Source organism: Sus scrofa, chromosome 7, assembly GCF_054392235.1.
Source record: "Sus scrofa isolate SSC_HxYL_T2T_F1_AM1 chromosome 7, Sscrofa_HxYL_maternal_Yorkshire_Landrace_v2.0, whole genome shotgun sequence".
Lineage (NCBI taxonomy): Eukaryota > Metazoa > Chordata > Mammalia > Artiodactyla > Suidae > Sus > Sus scrofa.
The window spans coordinates 99,467,880-99,480,184 of NC_139389.1; the positions used below are offsets into that span (position 1 = coordinate 99,467,880).

A 12,305-nucleotide genomic window follows, 5' to 3' on the forward strand; every position below is an offset into this window, starting at 1 on the left:
AATGGTAGTGTGAGAAAGACTAGGTGGGCCTAATATCCCTGGTTTTGATGATGGAAGAAGGAGGCAATGAGCCAAGAATGTGGGCATCTTCTAGAAGTCAGAATAGACAAGGAAGTGGATTCTCTCCTCCCTGGGAAGGAGTATAGCCCTGACACATCCAGAAATAAATATTTCCCCAGGATAATAAATATTTGTTTTAGCCACAAAGTTTACGATCATTTGGTATAGCAACAGCAGGAAACTGATACACTGACAAACTTTTCCAAAGTAATTTTATCCATTCATATACATAGCTTTTTTCAAAAATGTCTGTACTTTAGCCCCACACCACACTCACTGAACTGGAATCTCTAGATAGGCCCAGAAAAAAAAATTTTTTTTAATTAGGTGATTCTGCTGCATCTTGACGGTTGAGAGCTATTTATCTAAAGTCTTAAATCTAAATTCATTCCTGATCACTGAAGAAATAGCTGTTCTAGAAAAGACTTGTTCCAGGTACTGGAAGGGTCCCTCTTCCTTGTCTGCTTGGAATTGATGTCGCTAATCTTTTACAGTGCTCTGTGGTTGAACAACCAGTTTCTACCAACAGAGTTCATAAAGGAACATTAAGACTAAGGATGCTTTGCACTTGCAGATTTTTCTTTAAAGTGCTTATAAAGTGGCTCCATGAGACACGACCACACTTTGGCACATACACTTTCATGGAGAGCTTGACCCAGAAGCTAGTAGTACTTGAAACTCCTCAGAGAGGAGGAGTTGGAGAAGTTGAGGAACGGCTTGCATGGCTTGTGGGGTTGTGCAGTCCTTCCAGCTCTTTGTGCTGAAGCTGCAGCAGACAGCTGATCTGTGGCCAGGGCCCTTGGGGAATCCTGAACAAGAAGGTAGTTCTTAGATCTTGAGCAGGTTGGGCTGCAGTTGGGGCTCTGGGTAGAGTGTCCCTACCTTTCCTCTTTTACTAGGTCAAGGATATTCTTGAGAGGAAAAGTAAGTGAACTTCTTAAATTGGAGTCAGGGATCCTGGGGTCAGCTTACTTGGTAGTCAACTGCTGGGTCCCCTTTGTGAACAAATTTAAAACTCCTGAGAAGCCCTAGGCAGTTTCCATTATAAAGATAGTCGTTAAAGGGAATGAACGCTGAGCCAGTGGTCAAACTATAAACTACTAGGAGCTAATAGTTCAAGTAAAAGTCTCCTGACAAGTGTCAAATGTCACTGTTTGCCTTTAAAATTTGAAATGAGAGTTCCCATTGTGGCGCAGTGGAAACAAATCTGATTAGGAACCATGAGGATGCAGTTTCCATCCCTGGCCTTGCTCAGTGGGTTAAGGATCTGACGTTGCCCTGAGCTGTGGTGTAGGTCTCGGATACAACTCGGATCCTGCATTGCTGTGGCTGTGGTGTAGGCCAGCAGCTGCAGCTCTGATTAGACCCCTAGCCTGGGAACATTCATATGCCGTAGGTGTGGTCCTAAAATAGACAAGAGACCAAAAAAAAAAAAAAAAAAAAAAAAAAATTGAAATATTACGCGGCATGCTGAGATCTCTGCAGTGTTCCAGAGTGCCTTAGCACACGTTTGAGAAACATGGCTGTGACCATTTAGAAGTGGGTCTCATCTTTTCCTTGAATGATTATTCAAGATAACCATTTTCTTCCAAAAGTGTTACTTCTGTAAGCTCCAGTGTAACTGTACTCCTTCCATTGAGTATTGAGTTAGGAAAGCTGGTAAGAAAACCCTGTTCCCTAACCACCCTAAAGTAGACACACCTGAAAATCCCTCTAAAACTAAGCCCCATAGGAGATCTTTTCAAATGACCACAGCAGGCATTGTGTCTGCAGGCCTGTGCAGATGCTTGACATGTTTGTACAGAGGACATCTTAGATAAATCCACAACTACCCTAGAAGATGACCAGTTTCCCATTCTAAATGAAAAAAAAAAACAAAAAAACAAAAAACCCTGAAATTATACTCTAAAAATAGTCCATAAACTTATATATTGGCCTGCAACCAGGAAAACTCTGGCAGACATTATTAAATACTAAGAAAATTAAAAACAATACAATCTATCAGGCTAGGGGTCCAATCAGAGCCACAGCTGCCAGCCATAGCCGCAACCACAGCAACACGGGATCCAAGCTGTGTCTTCGACCTACACCACAGCTCACTGCAATGCTGGATCTTTAACCCACTGAGCAAGACCAGGGATCAAACCTGCATCCTCATGGATACTAGTCAAGTTTGTAACCACTGAGCCACAACAGGAACTCCCTAAGAATTCTAAATAACTTTCCTACCCTTCAACATTTCATGTCTGATTTTCAAACTCTCAGTTAATCAAATAGATAAGATAGATTCAAATTATAGAATATAACTTTCCCTCGATTTGTAAGGGGGTATACCTAAAAAACTTCATTCTAGAAAGAGGCTGTTAATTATAGATAAAAATATTCGATTAAGAAGAAGCTCTGATTAATGTCTTGCTTAAAATACAGTTAATAAATATAATTAGATAATACTATACCTTACAATTAACAATCTAGGCTAGACTGTAAATAAATGTATAAAATAAGATTATGACAAAGAAAAGTGAATTGCCAGGTATCAAAGGAGAGAACAAATTCAAGTGAAAAGCTTCCAATGCATTTTATTAATAATGTAGCCATATTCAACATGCTGGAGGAAATGTCCCTATCCGCTGAGTTCTTATTGGCAGAAATTCTTTATTCATTATCCTGTCCAGTCTCACACTCAGAAGCAATCTTTGATTTGTCAGATTCTTCATATACTTGTATAATAAGCTTTAGGTGATTAATGATTTTCTTGTCTGCTGTTTTCATGTTAAATCCCAACATCTTCATAATAGTTTCTCGAAAGTTAACAAGCTACAAAGAACCACCACAAAAATCAAGACATGTCTTTATCTGTGTACAATGAAATTTGTATTAGAAATTTAGTTTTATTAAGCATTTTTTATGAAGGGTAACATTCTATATTCAAATGTATTTTTAAGCTAAAAAAATCTCTATTAAAAGAATTCTAGGAGTTCCTGTCGTGGCGCAGTGGAAACAAATCCAACTAGTATCCATGAGGATGCAGGTTCAGTCCTTGGCCTTGTTCAGTGGGTCAGCAATCCAGCGTTGCTGTGAGCTGTGGTGTAGATGAAGACGCAGCGTAGATCCCTGTTGCTGTGGCTGTGGCGTAGGCTGGCAGCTGTAGCTTTGATTCGACCCTTAGCCTGGAAACATCCATATGCTGTGGGTGTGTGGCCCTAAAAAGCACACACACACACACACACACACACATGCATACGTGCGCGTGCGCGCGTGCACACACACACACACACACACACACACACAAAGAAGTCTAAAATTACCTTTGCATTTTAAGATTTGTTTTTGTTTTTACAATTTTATAGGCTAAACCTAATTTATTGCTCATTTTTCATCCATGAAGTAATTACTTTGGGGACTTCTGATTTGCTGTAGGTAAGAACAGTCTCCTAAATACTTATCTGTCCACCCATCCTCTAAAAACTGTAGTGATCAGCAAAGAGAGCAGATAAAACCATCCATAAATCATGCCTAAAGCTCAAGTAGAGTATACCGCAGACTTCAGTTTGCATATAAATGGGGAAATAAATATTCTAAACCAAAAGAGGCAGCCCCAGAGCCCACACTGGAGGATGCAGCTGGTTCCTCTGGTATCCCAGAAACAGGACAGCTCACAAATGGGGAAATCCTAAGAACAAGTCTGAGACCTGGGGGATCAGAACTTTGGTGTGTGGGATGCAAAAGAATAGGGCTTAGAAGCATATGAAAGAAATGGCAGTTCTACAGGGCAAAGTCTCTGAGGAAAGAGGGAGCTACTTGGAAGGGTGAGGTGTTCCTGAGAGGCTTAGGGATAAAGGAAAAGAAAAAAGCAAGCACTGGAAATTAAGGGATTTATATAAACAAGAGTGCATTGCGGAATCAGGCATCACATAACCCCCTCACCCCAAAATAAAAGGTTTTACTTCCTGAAGTAAACTTTTGAAACTGCATTCACTGTGTCAGCAGAAGAGGGTGGTATTGAGTTAGGAAACCTGGTAAGTAAACCCTGTTCCCTAACCAACCTAAGGAAGACACACGTGAAATGGAGAGGGCAGGGCAATTAAAAGGATTTTAAACTACACAGATAAAGGGCAAATATTCATACAAAATTGTCATGAGAAGAAAACAGAAAGGAGTATCATCTAAACTGCACAGGTGGTGAAATAGTCCCTACCAAAAAATAGCCATGAAGCAGAAGAAATATATTTGCCAACATCTGATATGAATTAAATATCAATTAAGTATTTGCAGACATGGGGGAAAACACCTTCCTTTTGAATTGGAAATGCAATAATTTGGAATAGAAATGGGAAAAATATGTCTAAGATGCCTAATGGATAATGAAGATGCGATGATTAAACACAAGCAAGAGCAAGACAAAATCATCTCAGAAGTAAACTGCTGAATGCCCAAAGGAGAAGAGAGTGGAATGAAAATATAATAAGCGACAATGAAGAGAAGAATAAAAACAATTAAGAAAATGAATATGCAGAAGTTTTAAAAAGAGGGGGGAAAAGTAAATGGTAATATCATATTCTTGTTTTAAGAATCTCTTAAGGAAATTGATGAAAGCTTCATATTTCCTAGGAAACTAATATGCGGAGTTGACATGTAATCTCACCGTAGCCTCAAATTACCATTTAGGCTTTAGAATATTCTCCTACAATATCTATTCTATAAATCTAGTGAAAAACTAGGCAAGTTTAGAAGCGCTATCCTCTTGTCTGAGAAAGGGACTCCTCCCCAAACACGTGGTTTCCCCTCAACTTCCATTCTTTCTCACCCCACCCTCCTTATCTTTGGTTAAGCAGATGTGTACACAAACCCAAGCTAAGATAATCATATATCTCCTCCCTTGCCACTGAGAATTCACCAAGGATAGGCATTTGACCTAAACAGGGCTTGTTAGACCCTTTCTTGGGATTCTCTTTCCTGTCACAGAAACTCTAAAACTGTGGCTGTCATTCAGACAGACAAGTTGACAGAGAGATGCCAAGAAGAAATGGTGATAAAGACCTTAAGTGAAGGTTCCCGGTGCTGATCCTGGGCCCAGGTGCATCGCTGCCCTCTCAGAACTCAGGTTGTTTAACTCTCTTTGATTTCACAAGGCAATGAAGTGGGTGTTTATCATTGCAACTTAAACAGTGTTAATATCGTAATTAAAAAAAAAAATGGAGTTCCTGCTGTAGTACAGTAGGTTAAGAATCCAACACTAGCAGATTGGGTCGCTGTGGAGGCACAGGTTTGATGCCTGGTGAGGCGCAGTGGGTTAAAGGATCAGCTGTAGGTTGCAGCTGTGGCTCAGATTCAATCCCTGGCCCAGGAACTTCCACATGCTGCAGATGCAGCCGTAAAAAACCAAACTAAAACAAAAAGAAAGAAAGAAACCCCAAACCTCTTGTTGTCCTGATGCTTCTTCAGGTGTGCTCTTTGCTGTGCAGAGCTCAGGAGTGACGGTTTCCAACATCTGATGGGCCCTCTCTTTGTCCTGTTTTGCCTCTTGCTCAGCAGAGTCTAATGTAATTTTCAAGTCTGTTTCCATAACTTTCTTCCCTTTCATTGCTTCAAGTTTTGATAAAGATTGCCTGAGCTTCTCAATTGTTTTATCCTGTGAGGATATAAGGTTGGGGAAAAGGGAGATGACTGTACTTAGATCTCCTCTAAATAACAGACAATGATGATGCATGATAACTCATGCTTTTCCCCCCTCTTTTTCTTTCTTTTTTTTTTTCTTTTTTTGAAGAGCTGGATAATAGAAAATTCCACAGTTTATGAATAAAGAGCACATTTCTCCAACATCATGCTCATCAATAACCAACAGTCATTGAGCACTTTTAAAAACTAGGCACTGGGATTTAAAGAGGTTTAACATATGTTCCATGTCCTCAAAAGTCTTACAGTTTTTCCCGATCAAACACAGAAATAGAGAAAATAATTGGCTCTAGTAAGAGAAATATTCTTGAAAAACTGGCAAAAAAAATTGATCAATAAGTACTTAGTGCATCTTTGGTTTCAGTGCATCTTTGGTTTCAGGCATATGTTTGACATACTACAACTGAAGCTTAATATAGAGAAGATCCAAAGAGGATTCCCCCAAAGTGACTAAGAGTTTTAACTATTAACCAACACAAAAAGAAAAATTAAGGCTAAAACAAAAAGAAGGGATCTAGATTCCTAGAATTTGGAATACCAGTTATCCTTGGAATACCAAGGGATCTAGATTCCTAGAATTTGGAATACCAGTTATCCTTGGAATACCAAGTATCCTTTGAGGAGGATACTTGGGACTTCAGTGGCATTGGTAATACTCCAATTCTTAAGATAAGCAATAGATTTTCAGGCATCTAATTTTATTATTCTACATGCTTTAATATTATATATATTCTTTGGTATGTATGTAAAATAATGTTCATGTTAGTTTTTTAAGTTCAATGAGAAACATGCAGCAAAAAGAGTAACAGACCAAAGCTTAACTGAATTTTTGAAGGCCTTCCCTCCTTTACTTACTTTAAGGACATTTACTCTTGTCAGTTGAATTTTCATGTTTTTATTTGACAATTTCAAATCACTGAGCTGTTTCCGAAGTTTCTGAATTTTCTCCTCTAATCTTTGAGTTGTAACAATCTGCAAATTCTGCGGAATATTCAATATTTCTTGCTTGTTGTCTTTCTCTAGCCACTTGAATGTCTTGCCATGCTCATCTATCTGGGAAATCTTAGTCCCAGAGCTTTCCTTTACAGAAATAAACCGCATTGAAAAAAAGAAGTTATGCTTTAAAGAGGTGTTCTACACTATCATACCAGATCTACTCTAGACTGATATATTATAGACTTATTTCTAATATAAGTAAAATATTTTTTCACCATAAATATGCATTATTAAAATAATCCAGGGGAATCCCCTGGTTGCCTAATGGTTAAGGATTCCATGTTGTCATTACTGAGGTTTGGGCCTGATCCCTGGCTCAAGAACTTCTGCATGCCATGGGTGCAGCCAAAAATCCAGAAAATGAAATATGACAATAAAAGTGGTAGCTTAAAGCTAACAAGGGTGTACTTTGAAAGAAATCAAAGATGACACAAATAGATGGAAAGATATACCATGCTCGTGGATTGGAAGAGTTAATATTATCAAAATGACTATACTAGCTAAGGCAATCTACAGATTCAATGCAATCTCTACCAAGTTACCAAGGACATTTTTCACAGAACTTGAACAAAATATTTTAAAGTTTGTTTGGAAGCACAAAAGACCCAGAATAGCCAAAGACATCCTGAAAAAGAAAAATGGAGCTGGAGGAATCAGGCTCCCGGACTTCAGACTATACTACAAAGCAACAATCATCAAAACTGTATGGTACTGACACAAAGACGGAAATATAGACCAATGGAACAGGATAGAAAGCCCAGAATTAAACTGACGCAGCTACTGCCAACTAATCTATGACAAAGGAGGCAAGAATATACAATGGAGAAAGGACAGCTTGTTCAATAAGTGGTGCTGGAAAAATTGGACAGCCACATGTAAAAGAATGAAATTAGAACACTCCCTAACACCATACACAAAAATAAACTCAAAATGGAATAAAGACCTAGATATAAGACCAGACATTATCAAACTCTTAGAGGAAAACATAGGCCAAACACACTCTGACATAAGTGACAGAAACATCTTCTCAGATCCACCTCTTCAAGTAATGACAGTAAAAACAAAAATAAACAAATGGGACCTAATCAAACTTAAAAGTTTCTGCACAGCAAAGGAAACCCTAAACAACACAAAAAGACAACCCACAGAGTGGGAGAAAATCTTTGCAAATGGATCGACTGACAAGGGATTAATCTCCAAAATTTATAAACACCACCTACTTCTCAATATCAAAAAAACAAACAACCCCATCAAAAAATGGGCAGAAGATCTAAACAGACAATTTTCCAAAGAAGACATACGGATGGCCAAAAAAAACACATGAAAAGATGTTCAACATCACTCATTATCAGAGAGATGCAAATCAAAACCACTATGAGGTACCACCTTTTACACTGGCCAGAATGGCCACCATCGAAAGTCTACAAACAATTAAGTGCTAGAGAGGGTGTGGAGAAAAAGGAACCCTATCACACTGTTGGTGGGATTATAAATTGGTGCAACCACTGTGGAAAACAGGATGGGGATTCCTCAGAAAACTCAAAATAGAACTACCATTTGATCCAGCAATCCCAGTCCTGGGCATCTACCCAGAGAAAACCATGACTCGCAAAGACACATGTACTCCAATGTTCACTGCAGCACTATTTTCAAAGCCAAGACATGGAAACAACCTAAATGTCCATCAACAGAGGAGTGGATCAAGAAGATGTGGTACATATACACAATGGAATATCACTCAGCCATTAATAGGAACGAAATACCAGCATTTCTAGCAACATGGATGGACCTAGAAATTATCATGCTAAATGAAGTCAGCCATACAGTGAGACACCAACATCAAATGCTTTCACTGACATGTGGAATCTGAAAAAAGGACAGACTGAACTTCTTTGCAGAACAGATACTGACTCACAGACTTTGAAAAACTTATGGTCTCCAAAGGAGACAGTTTGGGGAGTGGGGTGATGCACTGGGGTTGTGGGATGGAAATCCTATAAAATTGGATTGTGATGATCATTGTACAACTACAAATGTAATAAATTCATTGAGTAATAAAAAAAAGTAAATCACAAGTCCATTTGTGGATACATTAAAAAATTGGCAAACAAAAGAAAACACAACAACAACAACAAATAAAGCTAACAAGGGTACAGTTAAGTAGACAATGTTATAAGCACAAGGTGATGGAATGGGTAAGTTCAACTCTTCAAAGAAATAAACAAGTATTTAGACAAAGATTCCAAGGAGTTCTCACTAGCACAGCAGGTTAAGGATCAGATGTTGTCTCTGCGGCCACTCAGGTTCCATCCCCATCCTAGTGCAGTGAGTTCAGGATCTGGCACAGCCGGAGCTGTGGCCATAGGTCTCATCTGGGGCTTGGATTCAATCCCTGGCCCAAGAACTTCCATATGCTGTGGGTGCAGCCAAAAAAAAAAAAAAAAAAGCCTTTGCAGGTAGACAAAGATTCCAGCACAAAGATAATCTCTACAACATTATCTATAACATAAATAAAAATTCAAATGTCAAAAAATTAAATACATTACATAAGACTGATTATTCCTTATAAATATACTTTTAAAAATATTTACTAAGGGAAAATACGACATATAAATAAATGAAGGAGGATAAAGAAAAATTATACCTATCTCAATTATGTTAAAATGTTCATGTATTTAGAATGGATAAGCAATGAGTTCTTGCCATATAGCACAGGCAACTATATATAATCACGTGTGATGGAACATGATGAAAGATAATGTGAGAAAAAGAATGTGTATATATATATATATGTATAACTGGGTCACTTTGCTGTACAGCAGATATTGACAGAACATTATAAATCAACTATAATAAATTTTTTTTAAAATATTCATGGAAAATAGTCATAAGAAATATCTATATAGTAACACTGGTTTTCTCAAAGTGGTAGAATTACTGGTTACTTGTATTCTCTCTTCTTTTCTGTCCATTATAAAATTACTGCCAGAAAAAAAATTGAGAGAAAGAAAGAGTTGCAGATTTAATAAAGATATTTTTTCATTATATATGAACTAAAAATTAATAAAATACATTGAAAAGAACCACTAGTTCTTTCAAAAAAGAAAATAGATACTCCAAGCAAGTCAGGTTAAAGCAGCAAGAGAAAGTGAAAATATAGAATATTAGGATGGAGAAACATACAGAACTAATGTATATAAATTACTTTTATTATGAGAAAAAAATGATTATTTAAAGTGTTATTACAGGAGTTCCCATTATGGTTCAGCGGGTTAAGAACCTGACATGGTGTCCGTGAGGATGCGGGTTTGATCCCTGGCCTCCATCAGTTGGTTAAGGATCCGGTGTTGCCACAAGCTTCAGCATGGGTGGCAGATGCGGCTCAGATCTGGCGTTGCTGTGGCATAGACAGGCAGCTGCAGCTCCCATTTGATCCCTAGCCTGGGAACTTCCATGTGTCATGGTGAGGCCCTAAAAAGAAGAAATAAAAAAAAAAGAACATAAAATCTAAACCCAACTATCAATTAAGCTGAAAGTTTGGGAGGAAACAAAATAAAAATATTGTCATTAATGCAAGGATTTAAAAAAAAAAACCTCTCTCTCTAAGACACCATTTCTTAGGACTCTATTATAGGATGTACCCCAGCAAAATAAGAAAGTAAATCAAAGAGAGGAAGACAAGATATTCCAGAAATAGTACAACTTAACCAGGAGATTGGAGAATAAAATTCACAGGATTATGACTGTGCCTAGGCCCAGAGCAGAGTCCAGATTGAAGCAAGAAAATTAAGGATTTGGAATGGGAGATTTCTATAGATTAGAAGATCATCTGATGTGGTATTTGGGGGAAAAATTAACAAATGAATGCTGAAAATTATAATATGAAAACACAAGGAAAATATTAACTCTCAGAAAATACCATGCACTACATGTAAGGAAAGGATATGAGCATAATACTTGGCATTTTGTAAACATTATTTAGTTGTCACAGTGAATTACATGCTGATTATGGATTTAGCTAAAAATATTGATATAACTATATTGAGAAGATGGAAGAATGAGGTGGGAAAGTGATATCAGAGACAATTTTATCTATCATATAATAGGAAGTCAACAGATAATGTCTAAAATAAATAACTCAAGATACAGTAATATAAACAAATTATTTAGGAAAATGGAATTTACTACCAGAAGCAATAGCTAAAAGGATTGAAAGTAGTTTCCTTCTGGGAAACAGGATAGGTGGAGATACAGAAGTGGGCTGCTGCTTTTCAACAGAAGACTCATATTTTTAAAAATGTACATTTATATAATATACATATATAAGCATAAAAGGTAAAAAATTGGAGTTCCTGTCGTTCACAGCAGAAACAAATCCGACTAGGAACCATGAGGTGGCAGGTTTGATCCCTGGCCTCTCTCAGTGGGTTAAGGATCTGGTGTTGCTGTGAGCTGTGGTGTAGGTAGCAGACACAGCTCGGATCTCACATTGCTGTAGCTGTGGCTGTGGCATAGGCAGATTAGATCCCCTAGCCTGGGAAGCTCCCTATGCCATTGGGTGTGGCCCTAAAAAGCAAAAAAAAAAAAAAAAAGTAAAAAAATTCTCCTAAATAACCAGCTCAAAGAAGAAATGGAAACCAATATTAAACATAAACGTATATAAAACAAAGTGAAAGAACACTTCAGACTAAAATGTATTTGACAGTTACAGAGGAATATTTATAGCCTTTCTTGCTTTTATGACTTAAAGCATCAAAAAAAAAAAAGCGTATTTACATAAGGAAAAAGAGAAATTAGGGATGTAGACTTAATAAAGATACCAACAGAGTTCCTGTCGTGGCTCAGCAGTTAATGAAACCAACTAGCATCCATGAGGAGGCAGGTTTGATCCCTGGCCTCACTCAGTGGGTTAAGGATCCAGCATTGCTGTGAGCTGTGGTGTAGGTCACAGACGTGGCTCGGATCTGGCATTGCTGTGGCTGTGACCTAGGCCAGCGGCTATAGCTCCTATTCAACCCCTAGCCTGGGAAGTTCCATGTGCCATGGGTGTGGCACTAAAAAGACAAAAAAAAAGAAAAAAAGAAAAGCTTATGTGAAGAACTTATAGTGAGTTCTCTTGTGGCACAGTGGGTTAAGGATCCTCTGTTGTCACCTGGCAGCTCAGGTTGCTGCCATAGTGCAGGTTTGAACCCTGGTCTGGAAACTACCACATTCCAGGAGCATGGCCAAAAAAAAAAAAAAACAATGGAAGTTACTATCATATGAAGGACTTACAGGATTCATATGAAGAAATGCAGTACAATCCTATTGTAGTACATAAAATAAAATCTGCTAAGGGGAAAGAGGACATGTACCAAACAAACAAAATAATCAATCATTACAATTATAAATATAAATTATGGATATCTGAAAAAGTGGTATATAAATATATTAATAATCTCATTTTAAGTAAAACATCTTAAAATATTGAGATTAAAATATTTTTGTCAAAAATCATATCATTACAAAGTCAACTGAATAAACTGCAAACAGTATTTACAAATTGCTACTTTGACAGGTATAAAATTTATATT

At 37.6% G+C, this 12,305-nt stretch overlaps 1 protein-coding gene across 2 annotated transcripts in view; it reads right to left on the reverse strand.

The window, feature by feature from the left end:
* Window positions 1-2,616: 2,616 nt before the first annotated feature.
* The window catches only part of LOC100522152 (uncharacterized), a 51,563-nt gene continuing 41,874 nt past the window's right edge, over window positions 2,617-12,305 (reverse strand). For both annotated transcript variants that reach the window (XM_084969475.1, XM_084969476.1), the window contains exons 9-11: window positions 6,592-6,816; window positions 5,480-5,692; window positions 2,617-2,877 (exon numbers count right to left, since the gene is read on the reverse strand). In XM_084969475.1, the coding sequence (XP_084825601.1) occupies window positions 2,716-2,877; window positions 5,480-5,692; window positions 6,592-6,816 (600 nt within the window). In that variant the 3' untranslated portion in view covers window positions 2,617-2,715. The remainder of the gene's footprint in view (window positions 2,878-5,479; window positions 5,693-6,591; window positions 6,817-12,305) is intronic.